We start from the raw sequence: 16,175 nt of genomic DNA, 5'->3' as shown, positions 1-16,175 counted from the left end.
TTTTATTTTTTTTTTTTTTTAGGGAAAGCTATGCATAAAAAGGAAGAGATAGTGACAAATTTATAGTATAATGGTATGAATAAAAAGAAACAAAAATAAAGGAAGATAAAAGGAAAGAAGAAGAATGATATTAATGTAAAGAGTAGTGAGAAGATGAAAAGGTAAGAGAGAGATAAATGTTAGAGAAGCAATGGGGAAATAAAAAGGTAAAGGAGGGAGAAAAGTTGAAGAAGTGTAAATATTAAAAAAATAAATGTTAAAAACAATTACAGGAAAATTGGAAAGAAAAAAGATAATAATGTAAATACTGATATAGCTCAACTGAAATGTAGTAACAATAAATGCTACGCTTCAGTTTTTAGATATATATATATATATATATATATATATATAAAGATATAGATGATTTGATGTAAGTTCGCTTAAGCAACCATTTTTATCTAAGGAAAGTTCACAAAATCATCTCATTTAGTAAACAGAAAAGCCTCAAGACATATCCTACACAAACAACTTTCACAAAAGAAGAAAAATGTAAAATTACATAGAATTAAAATGACATCGTGGTAGAAAATCTTAAAATAAAAATAAATCATCCATCGCTGGTCCATGTGAAGGCCAAAAGAACAATGGTAAGTGCAGAAAAAATGGTTGCACAAGCAAACACCCACATAGCCCTGTTGGGGCCTTTGTTTTGGCTCTCTTGACTGCCTATCTCAACCTCTTCGAGAAGCTCCCTCACTTTATCCATGTCTGAGTCCTTCGCAGCTTGGATTAGTCTACCCTGAATTTTTTCAAGCTTAGTAAGCCTTCTACCACGGGATGCATCCTTGACTGGCCAGATATAACCTGTCATCTTCCAGAGGAGGATGCCTACATATATGGCAACAACACAGTCAACAGTGTAATGGTGGCGCTCTCGTATCTCTCTCTGGGCGCTGTGCATTACAAAAAGCCATATAAGAGCTGAGCTAAAACCTCCATAAGCTTCCTGAAATCATTTTTGAAAAAGAGGCCAACAATACTCAGTAACTTCCCCTATTAACCTTAGGTGGCAAGGGCTACAAGTGACAAGAAAATATGGTTTCACAATATATTTTGAATATACCGTCCAAGCCATGGCTGTCAATACTGCAACGAGCATGTGGCCACTGTATAGGAGGTCATTGCAGCCACCTCCAGCTTTCTTTAGCAGACTGTACCAGGAGGATCCTTCTGAAGCAGTGGGTCGCAGGTAATCTATTAGGAAGCTCATTAAACCCCAGTCTGGCTGATAGTCACCAAGGTATTTCCCAGTATCAGCTGGAATAAAAGAGAAATGTTAACATGCACCACTTATGGTAAAAGGAAACATATTCATGGTATAAATAAAGGAATATAAGGAAACACCCGTTCATGGTCACATTTTATGAGATCTGAACACTTACCTCTATAGCTACAAATACAATAAAGTCAACAATGCCTACTATCGTTCACAGGCTAAATATAGGGCTATTGTTTGATGGAACCCTAGGACAAGGAGGGTGGATAGCCATGGAGGAGGCAACATTTTTCTCTCTTAACACTTTCCTGTCTAGAATACGATGCTTAAAAAGCATCTTGCAGTAAACCCTGGAGTTAAGGGTTTTACTGATGATCCCCCCACATGGGCACCAATTAGGCCAAACCACATGGCCCAAAGCCAACAATAAACAAGAACTTCATAACTAAAGATAATCTACACAATCATGAAGAAGGAATCCAAAATGAGTATACACTACATTAACTCGCAAAAAACCTTACTTTTAGAAAAAATTCAAGAAATTTGTATAAATATAAATCTTCAATTGGAATATCAAAGAGAACTGAATTATCAAGGATGGCCAATAAAAAATCTTGAATGACTTTACGCCTTCCCTCCACCCAACCCCAGAGAATAAAACTTCATTAACTTGTGAATTGCAAAGTAAAAGCTAGAACCCATAAAAAATTGGTAAAGAAAATTTTGTGGCAAATATTAAGATGGTATTTTAAATATGTATGATCTATGCAATGCAGTATAGTGATTTACTAAAAAATAATGGCACAGAAGATGTCAACTATTCATAAATTTCCTACAAAAATCAGTAGAGAAATCAAATCAGAACATGGCACATTCCAATTCCAAGCCAAAGGGTCAGGCAAATATCATTCCAAACACGCATAATGCATTGGGCCAACAAAAGAATATGAACTTAATACACAGAACATACCATAGGCTATATCCCATTGGATTAATTGCCGAATAGAATTAGCATCTGAAGCATAAGGTACATAATATTTTTGAGCCCAATGATGAGGATATGCAGGGACTCTGAAGCGAGCAGTAGCACACCAAGGCCTGGCTGATGGCAAAATAGTAGATACAAATGATATGGCCCGAAGAAGACGTCCAATTGCCATGGTGAACATGTATCTTGCACCTAGGCCAAGGCCAGGAGCTTCTACAGAGTCAAATAGTACAGAGAATGCCAGCATCATAAACAGCATTAGGAAATGGTGCAGTCCAATAATACGAGCTCTCAGTATCTCAACTATGACATGGGGAAGTTTCTCGTTAAGTGCCAGTAGTAACCACTGGCCAGTGTCCGGAAGAGGAGGTGTATCACTGTCAAACATAAAGGAGTGAATAATTCCATTGTTAAAACACTCAAGCTAATTATTAATGCAGAAACAGCATGATAAATTTGAAGGTATTATCATTAGAATTCCTTGATAATACCATAAATGTTCATTGTTTTCATTAAAAAATCAGCACTTTTATCTCTCTTAGGTTGTTGAGATGATTCTTCAAAGATGTACATATAGCCCCACTTACTAAACTGTATAAAGCATGATACCCATATTAATGTCCTTGACACCTTGTTACAAGGTCTATAAGATGTTTGCATCAATCAATGGAACAGATATATATCATGCAGCACAGACAAATCCATGGGCGTCTGCTAGTTTCAAGTCAAGGCCACTTTGGTGCTTCCCACTCCATGCATGCCCAAAACAATTACACTCTTCTTTCTATTATGATTGTGGTAGCTTATGATATGAATTTCCTGAGAACAACATGCAAAACAATAAAAGGCAAAGCAATACAAGACAAGAAATTTAACATGTTTCAACAAACTCTATGCCTTATCCACGGAGAATGCAAAAAAAAAAAAAAAAAAAAAAAAAAAAAAAAATCCATTATTAACAAGAGTTATAGCCACATAAAATCTCTCACACACCTCACAAACATAAATTATCTCAACTCCCCAATACACCCACAAGTGCTCACACACTAACTCTCTCTCTCATGAGACAAAATTTTATCTTCTAAATCTCTCTCACACACACCAACACTCCACACCAAACCCTTTGTAGTGCTTACCTATATCTAAGACTTTAAAATTATTTCTTAGTGAGCAAGGAATATAACATTACTTCTTTGACAAAGAATATACTTTTCTTATATACCAAGAAAGTTCAAATAACTAACCAAGTCAATCTAGTAAACCTCTAAATTATTTCCCTCATAGGCTGAACTAAACAAATCTCCACATCTAACCTATGAGGTGTCTTCACTAGAGTACCTCTTTAGGCATCATTTTCACCCCTTTTGTGGGTAGGGATGCTCCAACATGTCCTCAACAATAGATGTGATCAATTGAGTTCAAACAATGCTTGAAATTTTAACTCAAACTAGCTTTCACATCTATGTCCATTACACTAATTGGGCAACTTGTGGGTCATATTCTTAATTAGTCAAGTTTGGAACTCTTGCTAATTGGGCTTTCCCTTCACCAACTATCAGTGCACCCCTTGACCCATAAGCCCAAGGCCCAATTACACAATCTTTGCACCAAAAGAAAAAGGAGACGTTAGTAAAGACAGCTTTGAAGTATTTTAGGAAACGGGTACTTAGTAAAAATTTTACGAAAAGCAGCTTGCCAAGCTCAGAAGAACTTAATGCTGCGAAAAGAAACATTTGAATCAACAAGGTTAGAAACTTATTTTTGTACAAAAATATTTAAATCTATCAGGTTCTGATTTGATTAATGGAAGCTTGAACAAAACTCAAGAGGAAATTGATTTGGTAAGGAGAGAATGTTTTCTAAGTTACACGTGCTTTTAGGTTGAAAGGCTATCTTTGTGATGAAGGCAAAATGATATGGAAGGGGTGTCAACACACCTTTCCTAGGTGGGTAGTAGGTGGGCTACTCTCTTTTAGCTAAAACTAGATGCTGCTTTCTCCCCACTAATTATTACATCCAGAAATAAAGCTTCCGCCATCATTAGACATAGTAGCAAATTTCCTGAACTTCCCATACAACCTTTAATCAGTCGTTACTGCACTAGGATGTATTTGACAGCAGTTTGCTAAAAACTAAAAATATTTTTCCCATCAAAGGTGAAACTTTGTGCTTGCCATCTCTTGGAACCCAAATCAAGACCTCTGGTACTAATTTTTTATGACAGTAGAAGTTCATATACTAATTCTTATCACAAAGACACTAATAATAAAAAGTGATTAGCACAAGGTACAAAATTTAACGTAATTCAATGAACTCTATATGTACATCTAAAAGTAATACTAAACAAAAATCCACTATAGGAATTAGAACCGCACACAAACCCACGTGTTTACAAACTTAGCAGGCTTTTCTTTTTCTTTTTTCTTTTTTACATAATTGATATTGTGAAATCAAAGAATTGAAAAAGCTTTGTACAATTTTTCCAAGAGTCACTGATCTACTATGTCATTGGAACTTCAAATTATAAATAAAAATTAGGGGAGCTGGTTCCCTGTATAACAAATTATGAAAAGAACCTTTCATTTTTTTTTTAGAAATATACAAACCCAAATCCCCCATACATCCATAGTTCTCTCACCCTAACAAAATCTCTCACTAGACAAAGCTTCATCTTCTCACACCAAAACCATACCACCAAACCCTATGCAGTGTTGCCAATACATACAGATTTATACATATCCTCGGTGTACAAAGAATATTTTTCTTGATTGATAACGGCCATAACATTACTTCTTTGACAAGGAAAAAACCTTTCTTCTACACCAAGAAAGCTCAAATAAGTATCCAAATCAACTAGGAAACCTCTAAACTACCTATTCCCTGTCCCCTCATGAGCTGGATGTTAGCAAATTATGAGAACTCGAGCTGAATCAAGAAACAGGGGAGGAAACTCGAGAGTTGGAGTTTGTCCTAAAGTGTCGATTGATGGTAAGGTTAGAAGGTAACCTCTGATTGGAAGTCAGAGAAGAAGAATCAGCACTTACCTTCCCTCAGCATGTGTCAATCGACAGTATTTGCTTGGATTGATTCGGTTTCATGTAGCGGCTCCCTCTTATTCCCATGCACATGAATCAAACTTGATTGGACAACTAAAGGATTAGATGGACATGGAAGCAAGAGTTTGCACATGATTAGAATAGTTGTTAGTTGGTAATAGATAAGATAGAGTTTAGTTAGAAGTCTAGTGTACTAATCATATTTATCAAATGAGTAATTCTCATAAACACCTGCGATATTAATAAGAGCACATGGGGAGATTAACAAACCAATAATCTTGAGCCATATGGGCCAATTAGATTAGGGCTGGTCATCTATAAATAGTTGCTTGTAACTCCCATTACATTCATCAATTAGAATAATAAATTTTTTGTTGCCTAGACAATTGTACTCTTGCTGAGAGATATAGATTCCCTAGAAGTAATCTCATATGGAGAAGGTGATTCTCTTGAAGAAGTTACAACCATTCTCATCACCATCACTCATACAATTCCATTCATTAATCCATCATTCATCCAATTCCTATACAATCCGAAACCCGCTTTGCCATCATCCATCACATTCTCTAACAGCAGGGTTCATCTCTATATCATCAACAACCATTAGAAACCACAATGCATGAATTCCTAAGCCCCTAAACACAAACATACAGCAAACCATTCATCAACAACCAAATTCCTACATCAAGGAACACAAACCCTAAGTGTATTCCATACACAGGACGTAAAAATTTCAAATAGATAAGTTTTGTGAATTAATAGCTTGGCATACATCATAGATGGAGCTTAAAGATTATACACCATCCCTCGTGCTTCAAGTGGAATGAATGAACACGTGCAGAACAAAGAAGCTTTAACAATTAGGATGTGTGAATACCTCAGCCATCTGTCAAATCACTTTATTCTCAATTTGTAAATTATTACATCAAACTCATTAACAATATCAACTGAAAGATTCAAGAGAATATGAATAAATTTGAGAAAAAATCATTTTCACCTTAATTACCAACTAATATTTAAATTTACAGTTTAAGGCAATACCATCCATTGCAGATTTTTTAATGAACATCCACTACAGATATACTACCTGAATGACAAAAACTTAGATAATTTTTTGGGAGAATGCATAGCCCTATTCCCTAAACATATTTTCCATTCTATTATTATTATATTTCCATTCTATAATGTAATTGTATACGTAAGCATACTAACTTTTACCAAAAATTACATGCCATTATACTTTATTGAAGTCTTCCTTTAAGCACAGATGCATGCAATACAATCGTCTCTTCTTCAGGGGTCAGCCATAGATTTGAAATGAACTCTGTCACAAGTTTAACATCTGAAATAAACATCTTTAGAAGCCAATCAAGAGAACAGAGAAAAAAAAATTCATAAGTTAATCTACTTCTTTTTTGTTGGGGGGGGGGGGGGGGGGGTGTGGGGGACATGCAAGGGGCATTTTTCAATTGGAAGATAATACACCCCTCAAAATAAGCAGAATACTACCTATTTTATAATATGTCAATTCTGATGTTCTCAAATAAGCTCATGGGTGACTATGAACCATAAATGGACATAACATCAATTATGCAGTTGAAGCAAATATGATCTTTGCAACTTATGTTTAAATCCCAGAAGAGATGGATGTGCATTCATAACAGGAAAAAGTAACAATGAAATTGCCATAAATAGGCACATGAATATAGAGTAAGTCCAGCTAAGATTCTATCCTATTTAAATTAAAGTAATCAAAACCATTGAAGAGTTATAAACTAAGAGTAATGTTACAGACACAAATTATTTTACAATATTTTTACAAACTGCTGATGTGACCAACATTTTATTGGTTTTCATCTAGGCCTATAATTAATATCACTTTTTCATTTACCCAATAATCATTGGCCATATCAGCAGTTTGTAAATTTTTTTGTAAATAGTTTGTATCTTTAGCATTATTCATAAACTAATGCAGCTGAAGCCCATGCATACTTATATGATACTCTGCCATCAAACTTTTGAGGCCATAGACGGACTAACTATAAAAGGAAAGACTCAAAATATCCCAGAGCTGAAACAGTTGTTGTATGCCAAATCTGTTACCCCTGGAGACACAATTCCTATAAAGTAACTAGTAACCAACATTTACATCCGGGAACAATTTAGTCAACTCCTTCAATGATGGTTTACTCTAAATTTAGCAGTTTTGAATTGATCCCAACCACTTCCAAAATCTATCAGATCAGATCAGACAAATCCAACAAAAGCTAAAACTATTCCTCATACCTAACAGTGACAAAGTTAAACTAGAAATCAAATCTGAAACTGAAACCCATGCTGATGTTTCATAGAACCTAAGATTCCAACGAAGTGAAACTAAACAAAAACGATTTAAGCTTGACCCATTTAATATAAAACAAAAAGTAAGGCAAAATGAACTTGACCCACATAAGAAAAACTCAAAAAGAAATAAAAGAGTTCATATTTGAGTGCGTGGATCTCTTACGAGCTCAAAAACCAAAAATTTTCATATTGCATCAAAGCAGAGACACAGAAACAGAGAGAGGAAAGCAATGCAATGAGTTACCGGTGCCAGTCTAGGCCGAGCACGGCGGTGACGAAGCGTACAGAGAGAGCTTCAAAGAGGAGAGCTGAGAGCATGAAGAGCATGGAAGCTACAAATGGTATGGCCGCACGAAACTCGGAGAACCAGTGCTTGTAGAAGGGGACACGAATCACCGCAGCTAGAGCGAGAATAGACCACAGTGCTGGCTGAAGACGCGCGTGCCACGTCGGCGATATGTGGCGGAGGTAGTCGATAGCCACGTAGGACATGGCGGCGACGCCAAGGCCTGGAGGCGCCCGCCACCTCATGGTGGTCAGAGGAGTGAGGAAGAAGAGAGATTAGAAATGTGAATTATGTGAGTGTGATTTTAAAATAAGAAAAGAGTTTGTACATAGTGTTATTATGATTTATTTCTTGGGCCATTCTATAGTAATAGTATGAGTAACCCAACTTTTTTTTCTTTTTTCTTTTTTTAAGTTCGTTGGTAAGTATGAAAGGGTCAAAATACTATTATATATATATATATATATATATTTAAAATACTATTATAGGTAAGGAACAAAACTCTAATTTCACTACCAATTGTGAAATCTAATATGACTTTTGTTTTCTTTCTATCTCCTTTGTTGTTCAAACTTCAAAATTATACATATTTTGTTGTGCCTCTTTCTGTCCATTTTTCAAGGTTTTTCCTTTGAGGTAGTAAAAAGAGGAAATGTTTCTAAGGATTTCTAGTTCAAAGTGACTGGGAGACAGGGAAATTGGAGGGTTTGTCTTACATTCATGTTTTAATCCATTGATCTTTAGGGTTGAGTTTAGATTGCACTGAAAAAATGAAAGTTAGAGCGTTTGGCTTTTTTTTGGGGTCCCGTGCACTGTTCATGGGACCCGCAAATACGGAAAAACGCAAATGTTAAGTTAAAACTGAATCTCACGGTACTATTTACACATTTAAAAATTATTTTGCTACAATGTTTTTAATTTTCAACAATAAGCGGTATCCAAACAGACCCTAAATGTGAAATATATTTGCTAGTTTAATTGTTAGGAATTTTTTCTCTTTCATTCTTTTTATTATGAGAGATGCTACGTTCACAACATTTTTACAACAAATTATAAGTGGTTAGTTGTTATTGGTTCAAATTTGAACCTAATACTAAGATTACTTTTTTGTCCCAACAATAACAACCAGTAACAACTTGCCACTTAAGATTTGTTGTAAAAATGTTGTGGACGTATCATTTCTTTTTTATTATTAATGGTTCCTTTCCTTTTCCTGCCATAAGATTATGATTGGGAGACTACAACATCCAGATTTATGTGGATAAAATGGTTTCAATTGGCTGACTGGTTTAAAATGTGCATGATATTTATAGTCATGCCATTCAATTGCTTTGTTTTGGTGGGTTAATTTTGAAACTATCCTAACTAACTGAAGACTTTGTCAAAATCATTCCTAAACAGAGGAGGCAACATTTTACTCTCTAACACTTTTATGTCTAGAATAAGATGCTTAAATAAGATCATGGAGTTGAGGGTTTTTTTAATGAGCTGCCCACATAGGCACTAATTGGGAGTTGGGACCAACCATATGGCCCAGTGCTAACAATAAACGAAAACAACATGACAAAAGATAATCTACACAATCATGAGCCAGTAGAGATCACAGTTTTGGTTGAAGACGCGCGTGCCATGCCACATCGGCGATATGTGGCGGAGGTAGTTGATCGCCACGTAGGACATGGCAACGACGTCAAGGCTCGGCAGTGCTTGCCACCTCATGTTAGTAGACCCAGCTCAAAGTATTGTGGGGTCTAAGGCGACAATTTCAAGTGAGGTCTATTTTTATACTTTGAATGTTAATAGAATATTTATTTAACTTTTGGTTTTCTTTTTTCATTTAAAATCTATTTTTGTAGGAAAAAATTTACAAATTAAAACGAACCCATCGCATTATTCAATTACTATACAACTAAAATAAATACTATTCATTGAATGAAGTAACTAAATACTAAAAAATTATTATTAAAATTTTTAATAAAGCTATGTATTTGATATTTCTAAATAGAATTTGAATATAAATATATTTACTAGTGTAAGATTAATGAGTTCTTTTAACATTTATGTGTGAGAGATTAAATGGTTGACCCATCCAATGAAAATATTTTTCTTTAACTAGTTTTTCTTTGATAAAAAGATAACTACTTTTTATTTATTGGTAAATATTTAAGGCTTAATTAATACTTCTATTGGTACATGAATATTTCTATTGGTAAAAATTTAGGGGCCTTTTTTTCATTGGGGGCCTTAGGCGGTTGCCTATTTAGCTCACCCATTGAGTTGGCACTGCATGTTAGTTATAGCAGTGAGTGAGTAAGGAAGAAGAAATTCTAAGAATGTAACTGCAATTTTTATTTTTTTATTTTTTTTTAAGGAATCATGTGAGTGCAATTTATAAAAGGAAAACATAGTATGTTCATTTATGAAGGATATTTCCTTCTTCTTTTTTTCTTTTTTTTTGGTCAACAGAGGAGATAATTATATTAGCTAGCCACAAAAGGTGAAGTATTGGCTATCAGCCTTAAGGAGTACAAACCATTTGCATCAGAATTTACAATTACATTTAGATCAAGGGTAGGGGGTAGGGGTGTGTGCGGTTCGGTAGGCTCGGTTTTTTTTCAAATTTGTTACCGAACTGATAGGGATTGGTTTTGTAATAATTAAAACTGATGCATACCGATTAAGGTCGGTTTTCCGACCTATAGTGGTGCAGTTTGATCGGCTCGGTTTAATCGGTTTGATTTGAAACATTAACAATCTGTTTTTGTTCTTTTTTTTTTAATAAAAAAAATATGTTCAAAAATCTGTTCAACAGGAACATTTCCGTGCCAAGTTTTCTTCAACCAAGGCAATGCCAAAAATCATTGCACGTATATAAATGGGTAGGTAGACTTAACTTTTTTAAAAAAAAAAGAGAGAGAGAAGGAAGAGACACTGATAATGATCAATAAATGACATGCACAGATATTAGGTTTAAGAACAACTATGGACATTACATTCCAGTAAAATTTTGAAGAATACAACACTTAGCTTAGTTGCAAAATCAGCCTTCATATTTAATCATAGTTGAACCCATGGAAAACGATGCCTGCAAAATCAGCCTTCATATTTAATTAAAGCTGTAACACATAACATATATCATATATGACATTTGTAATGAAATTCTCATATAATGCCAGATAAATATTGTGTAATCTAGTCAGTACACAATCATAGACTTCATGGTTACACAAATTCCAGAATTTTCACACATTACGCAATCATGACCAAATTTTCTTACTTACTAAACCCACACCATCCTTTTCTATTCAAATATTCAACTTGGGTCTTTTGCAAATCTTTCACAATATTCCTTAAACTAATCCAACAATGACAAAAACCCATATCTCAAATTTGCAATTTTTTACATAAACATGTGACATTTCACATCATAATCAAAATATTAACCACTAACTGTACATTTCCCATATATCCAAACACCTTCAACAAGATGAGAGCTCAAAGGTGGCTTACCGTTGGCGAGGTGAGGCCAGAGTGAGAGGCGAGGCGTCACAGTCAAGCGAGAGAGAGAGAGAGAGAGAGAGAGTTAAAGGGTTATGAGAGACAAAAGAGTGAATTTATACTAGGTAGAATCTGAAAACCTAGCCTAAACGGCACCGTTTTGTTTTTTTTAAATAACACCCATACGAGTATGACGACGTTTTATAAAACAAATAACTTCAAATGACATTTTGAGAAGAGAACTTGTTACCTGTACACTTTCAAAACAAAAAGAGAAGAGTACCTGTACAACGAGTCAACAACGCCGTATCTAAACAAAATTGAGAAGTGGAGATGCAAGTATCGATTCGGTTCAGTGACTTCTCGATTTCAAATTTCCAGCTCCGGTGACTGCACCGCACCAGCATCGGAACTCCCATCATGCTCCGATTGCCAGCATCAACTTCATCGGTCAGTTGCAATAGCGGTACGGGACGATCGGTGCCGGTCGGTTGGATCGGTGCCGATGACTTTCTACTCACCCCTAGTAGGAGGAACATCAAGTACAACAAAATCAAAAGTTAAGGAACAAGCTCCTTTAGCAAGGCTGTTTGCTCCTTTGTTAGCCTCCCTAAACACATGGCTGATCACAGTCCGCTGAAATTGCCCGAGTAAGTACCTGCAATCATTAAGGAGTGATGCATATGAGCTGTTAGGGGTTTTCCTTAAGAGAATAAGATCCACAACCACCTTGGCATCCAACTCCATAGCCAAATGTGTGATTCCTTACTATGAGGCAAGCATGAGACCATCCCTAAGAGCCCAAAATTCAGCAATAATGCTTGTACTGATACCAATATATCTCATATATCCTTTAATCCATCTACCATAGGAGTCACGTATGAGCCCTCCCCTTCCTGCCTTCCCTAGATTGCCTAAGGAAGCACCATCTAAATTGAGTTTAAACCCCCTTCTTGTGGCTTATCCCAACAAATCGGAATGACAGAATGCCTTTTGGAAGCCGGCCCTTTTCCCACACAATAAAAATATTCAGTGGCAGCTTTCATACAAAGGGAATGGAGGTTTAGATTTAAAGGAAAGTTTTGGAAAACCATGCAATTTCTATGTTTCCATAAATTCCACACAGCCAAAGGAAAAATAATGGACCAAGGAATTCCATTGATTTGGTTCAGCTTGCTGTCCAAACAGTTTGTGCTCAACCAATCTGTTAAGCTTAGATGCATGAAATTGGACATGCTTTGGGGAGTTCGAAAATTTTGCCCAAAATTCATAGCAATCAAGTAGTCCCTTAGAGTGTGTAAGATAGATTCCTCATGATTTCTACATAAGGGGCAGCAAGCATCATGAATAATACCCCTCAATTCAAGGACTTTCTTAACTAGGATGCTGTTATGGAAACATAACCAAAGAAAGTGTTTTATCTTTGGCAATGTGTCAAGCTTCCAAATCCAGTTACCTTGGAAGGTTTGGCCATCAAGTGGCTCAAGTGTAGCCAGCTTATAGGCATAAGCCAAGTTAAAATCCCCATCAAAAGACCCTTTCTAGATCAGATTGTCCTGCTTCTCCCCATGAATTTGTAAAGGGATAGCTTTGATCATGTCTTTAACATCTAAGGGTAAATCAAAGGATAACTTACCCCAATCCCAAATACCTTTACAAGTAGCTTCAGCAACATAGAGGTTGAACTCCCTTTGTGTGAGTGGACCCTGAATAAGTTCCCTTGCTATTTGGCCTTTCACCCACTTGTCATTCCAGAAGCTAAGATTGGAATTACTACCCAGATTCCACCCAATGCCTTTTTCAAAAACTAAAAATCCCTTCTTAATTGCTATCCAGGTAGGAGAGCAAGAGAGCTTATTAGGGTCTTTAGACCTTCTGCGGCTTTGGGAGCAGTATTTATTAAGTAAAACCCTTGCTCACAAGGCTTCTTTTTCTTGATAAAGCCTCCAATTTAATTTAGCAAGAAGGGCAATGTTTTTAGCCCTGGCTAATTGGAGGCCTAAACCTCCTTCCTCTTTCGATTTAACAATTTTCCCCCAACCCACAAGATGAAGTTTTCTTTTATCCTCAGTGGATCCCCATATAAAATCTCGGCTAACTTTATCAATTTTTTAACAAACATGCATTGGGAGGGCAACCCCTTGCATCACATAACTAGGGATCGCTTCCATTACTGATTTCACTAACACTGATCTTCCCGTACAAGATAGGAATTTAGTTTTCCAGCCAGACAATTTGGCTATCATCCTCTCCACAATGAAATTGTATTGATTGCGGCCAGCTCCTTTGTGTCTTAGGGGGAAGCCCAGGTATTTTCCAAGGCATGATGTGGCATGTATGCCCAAAATCTCACAAATGTTGTCCCTGAGGCTATTAGGGGTGTTGGGAGAAAAGTAGATGCGGGATTTGTCCACACTAATGGCTTGCCTCGACTTCACACAAAACTGCTCAAGTACCCTTTTGATGGAAGCAGCACTCCTCTTATCAACCTTGGCAAACAACATAAGATCATCCGCGAAGAAGAGGTGACTAATCTCCACATTAGTCCTAGAGGCTTTCATAGGGATCCAATTTTCCTCCATGCATTCCTTATCAATAAGGTAGCCAAGGAATTCCATGCAAAGCAAGAAAATGTAAGGGGAGAGGGGGTCCCCTTAACGAATTCCTCTCGTAGGTTGAAATTTATCCAATTTACCTCCATTGAAGAGAATGGAAATGCTGGAAGAGGAGATACAGCTCATAATAAGACCAATTAACCCATCAGGAAAGTAGAAAGCTCTAAGGACTTTATGAATGAAATTCCATTCCAAGTGATCATAAGCCTTGGCAAGGTCTATTTTAATTGCCATGAAACCTTTATTCCCTTTCTTCAAATCAAGAGAGTGTATAAGCTCTTGAGCAATAACCACATTATCCAATCCTCTCCTTCCTGGAACAAAGGCTGCTTGTATAGGGGAGATAAGCTTTTCAAGAAAAGGCCTGAGCCTTCCCATAATGATTTTTGTCACCACCTTATATATGGTATTACACAAACTGGTGGGTCTATAATTATTGAGACTTGCAGGGCTTTGACATTTTGGTATGAGTGAGATCAAGGTTTCATTCAAATACTCTGGCATTTTCCTGGATTCAAAAATTTGGGTTACTTCTTTACAAACTGATTCTTTAACATTAGTCCAAAAATACTAGAAAAAGCCCACATGAAGGCCATCAGCTTCAAGAGCTTTAAAAGGTTTGAGGCCCTAAAGACCCTTAGTGATTTCTTCCTCAGTAACTTGGCCACTTATAATCTCTTGGTCCTCATAAGGGAGAAGGCTACAGGAAAAGGATTCAATATCCAAGTGCAAGGTTGAGTGTTGGGCTTCAGTTTGGAAAAGTTGCTGGAAACCCAATAAAATGTGCTTTTTGACCCCCTCTTCATTCGTGATCCACTCACCCACAGAATTCCGAATGCTTTTGATTTTATTTCTATGTCTCCTCACCCACAGATTTCCTGTGTCATTCAATCGTACCCCAATTTATTGGTATGAAATTAAAAAATGAACAAAGTTTAGCTACAAAACTGATTATAGCTTTAGGCTACAATCTTATTCAATAAAATAAATATTATTACATATTTTGAAAATCTAACGTTGAATTGCATATTCTTTACGTTCTTAATATACATATCAAATTTTGTGTCAATCGGATATTATTTACTATATGATCTCTAAGCTTATATTTAATGCACAATTTTAAACTACAAAAAGTTGCAATTTAAAGAATTTACTGATGACATAGCTATTAATATTTAATTTTCTAGAAAAATTGCAAACATGGAGTAAATAAGAAGAAGATGTAATCTAGTGGTGAATTTGTCAAAATTCACATCCAATAAAAAGATATTGAGTAAGGTTGTAACCTAAGCCTACAACTAATTTTGTAGCTAAACTTTGTCCTTAAAAAATTAAATAAATAATTTTTTTTTTAAAGGTCAAAATATCGTTAAATGTAAGGAACAAAACTCTAATTTTACTACCAATTGTTGAATTGGATACAATTTTGTTTTCTTTCACTTTCTCCTTTGTTGTTCAAATCAACCAATTTGAAAAATTATATATTAACTTTTTAAGGATTTCCGGTGCAGGGCTTTTTGAGATATCTTGTATTAAATTCCTGTTTTAAGCAATTGATCTTTGCATGTTAAATTCATTTGCTAGTTTAGTTGTCAGGAGTTTTTCTCCTTCATTTTTTTTAATATCATTGGTTCCTTTCCTTTCCTTTCCTTGTTGTAAGAAAGAGAGACTTGCAGCGGAATATAAATAATCGATTTTTCGGCATACCTCTCTTGGCCTAAACCGACGATCACATAGGAGTTTTGAGATTTTTCTATGTTGTTTAGAGCCAACCTCCATGCAGATTAGCTATTCAAACATGTTTTGAATTCCAGTTTGTATAACCCAAGAACCAAAAATGTTTCTCGGCGGTGTTGCACACTTCTAGAGTGATGCAAACATAACCCACAACCTAAGAGCCTCATAACACTCTGTAAATACTATGAGAAATGCAAAATTCGTTCACTGTATAATGGGTGCCACTCTTGGTGTTTATATACACACCACTCCATTAATATTGAATGGGATAGTAGACTTAGTGAGGTAGAGTAACGGTCCAAACCATTAACCCATAACTCCTGAATGTTATAATTATTCTGAGGTATACAGAGGAACATGCCCACTTTGGGTGTCTATCCATATTCTTTTCAGT

The 16,175-nt window shown here is 35.9% G+C and overlaps 1 protein-coding gene across 1 annotated transcript; it reads right to left on the bottom strand.

The window, feature by feature from the left end:
* Positions 1–406: 406 nt before the first annotated feature.
* On the bottom strand, positions 407–8,273 carry LOC126713617 (protein PHLOEM UNLOADING MODULATOR). The gene is made up of 4 exons (XM_050413417.1): positions 7,890–8,273; positions 2,229–2,623; positions 1,106–1,299; positions 407–988 (listed from the first exon to the last, which is right to left on the bottom strand). Exons 1-4 carry the CDS (start codon positions 8,174–8,176, stop codon positions 590–592), a joined length of 1,275 nt encoding a protein of 424 aa, XP_050269374.1. The 5' UTR covers positions 8,177–8,273; the 3' UTR covers positions 407–589.
* Between the last annotated feature and the right edge of the window lie 7,902 nt (positions 8,274–16,175).

This window comes from Quercus robur, chromosome 2, assembly GCF_932294415.1.
Source record: "Quercus robur chromosome 2, dhQueRobu3.1, whole genome shotgun sequence".
Taxonomy (NCBI): domain Eukaryota; kingdom Viridiplantae; phylum Streptophyta; class Magnoliopsida; order Fagales; family Fagaceae; genus Quercus; species Quercus robur.
Note: the sequence above shows the minus strand (reverse complement) of the source record. Positions and strands in the feature narration are given on the sequence as shown.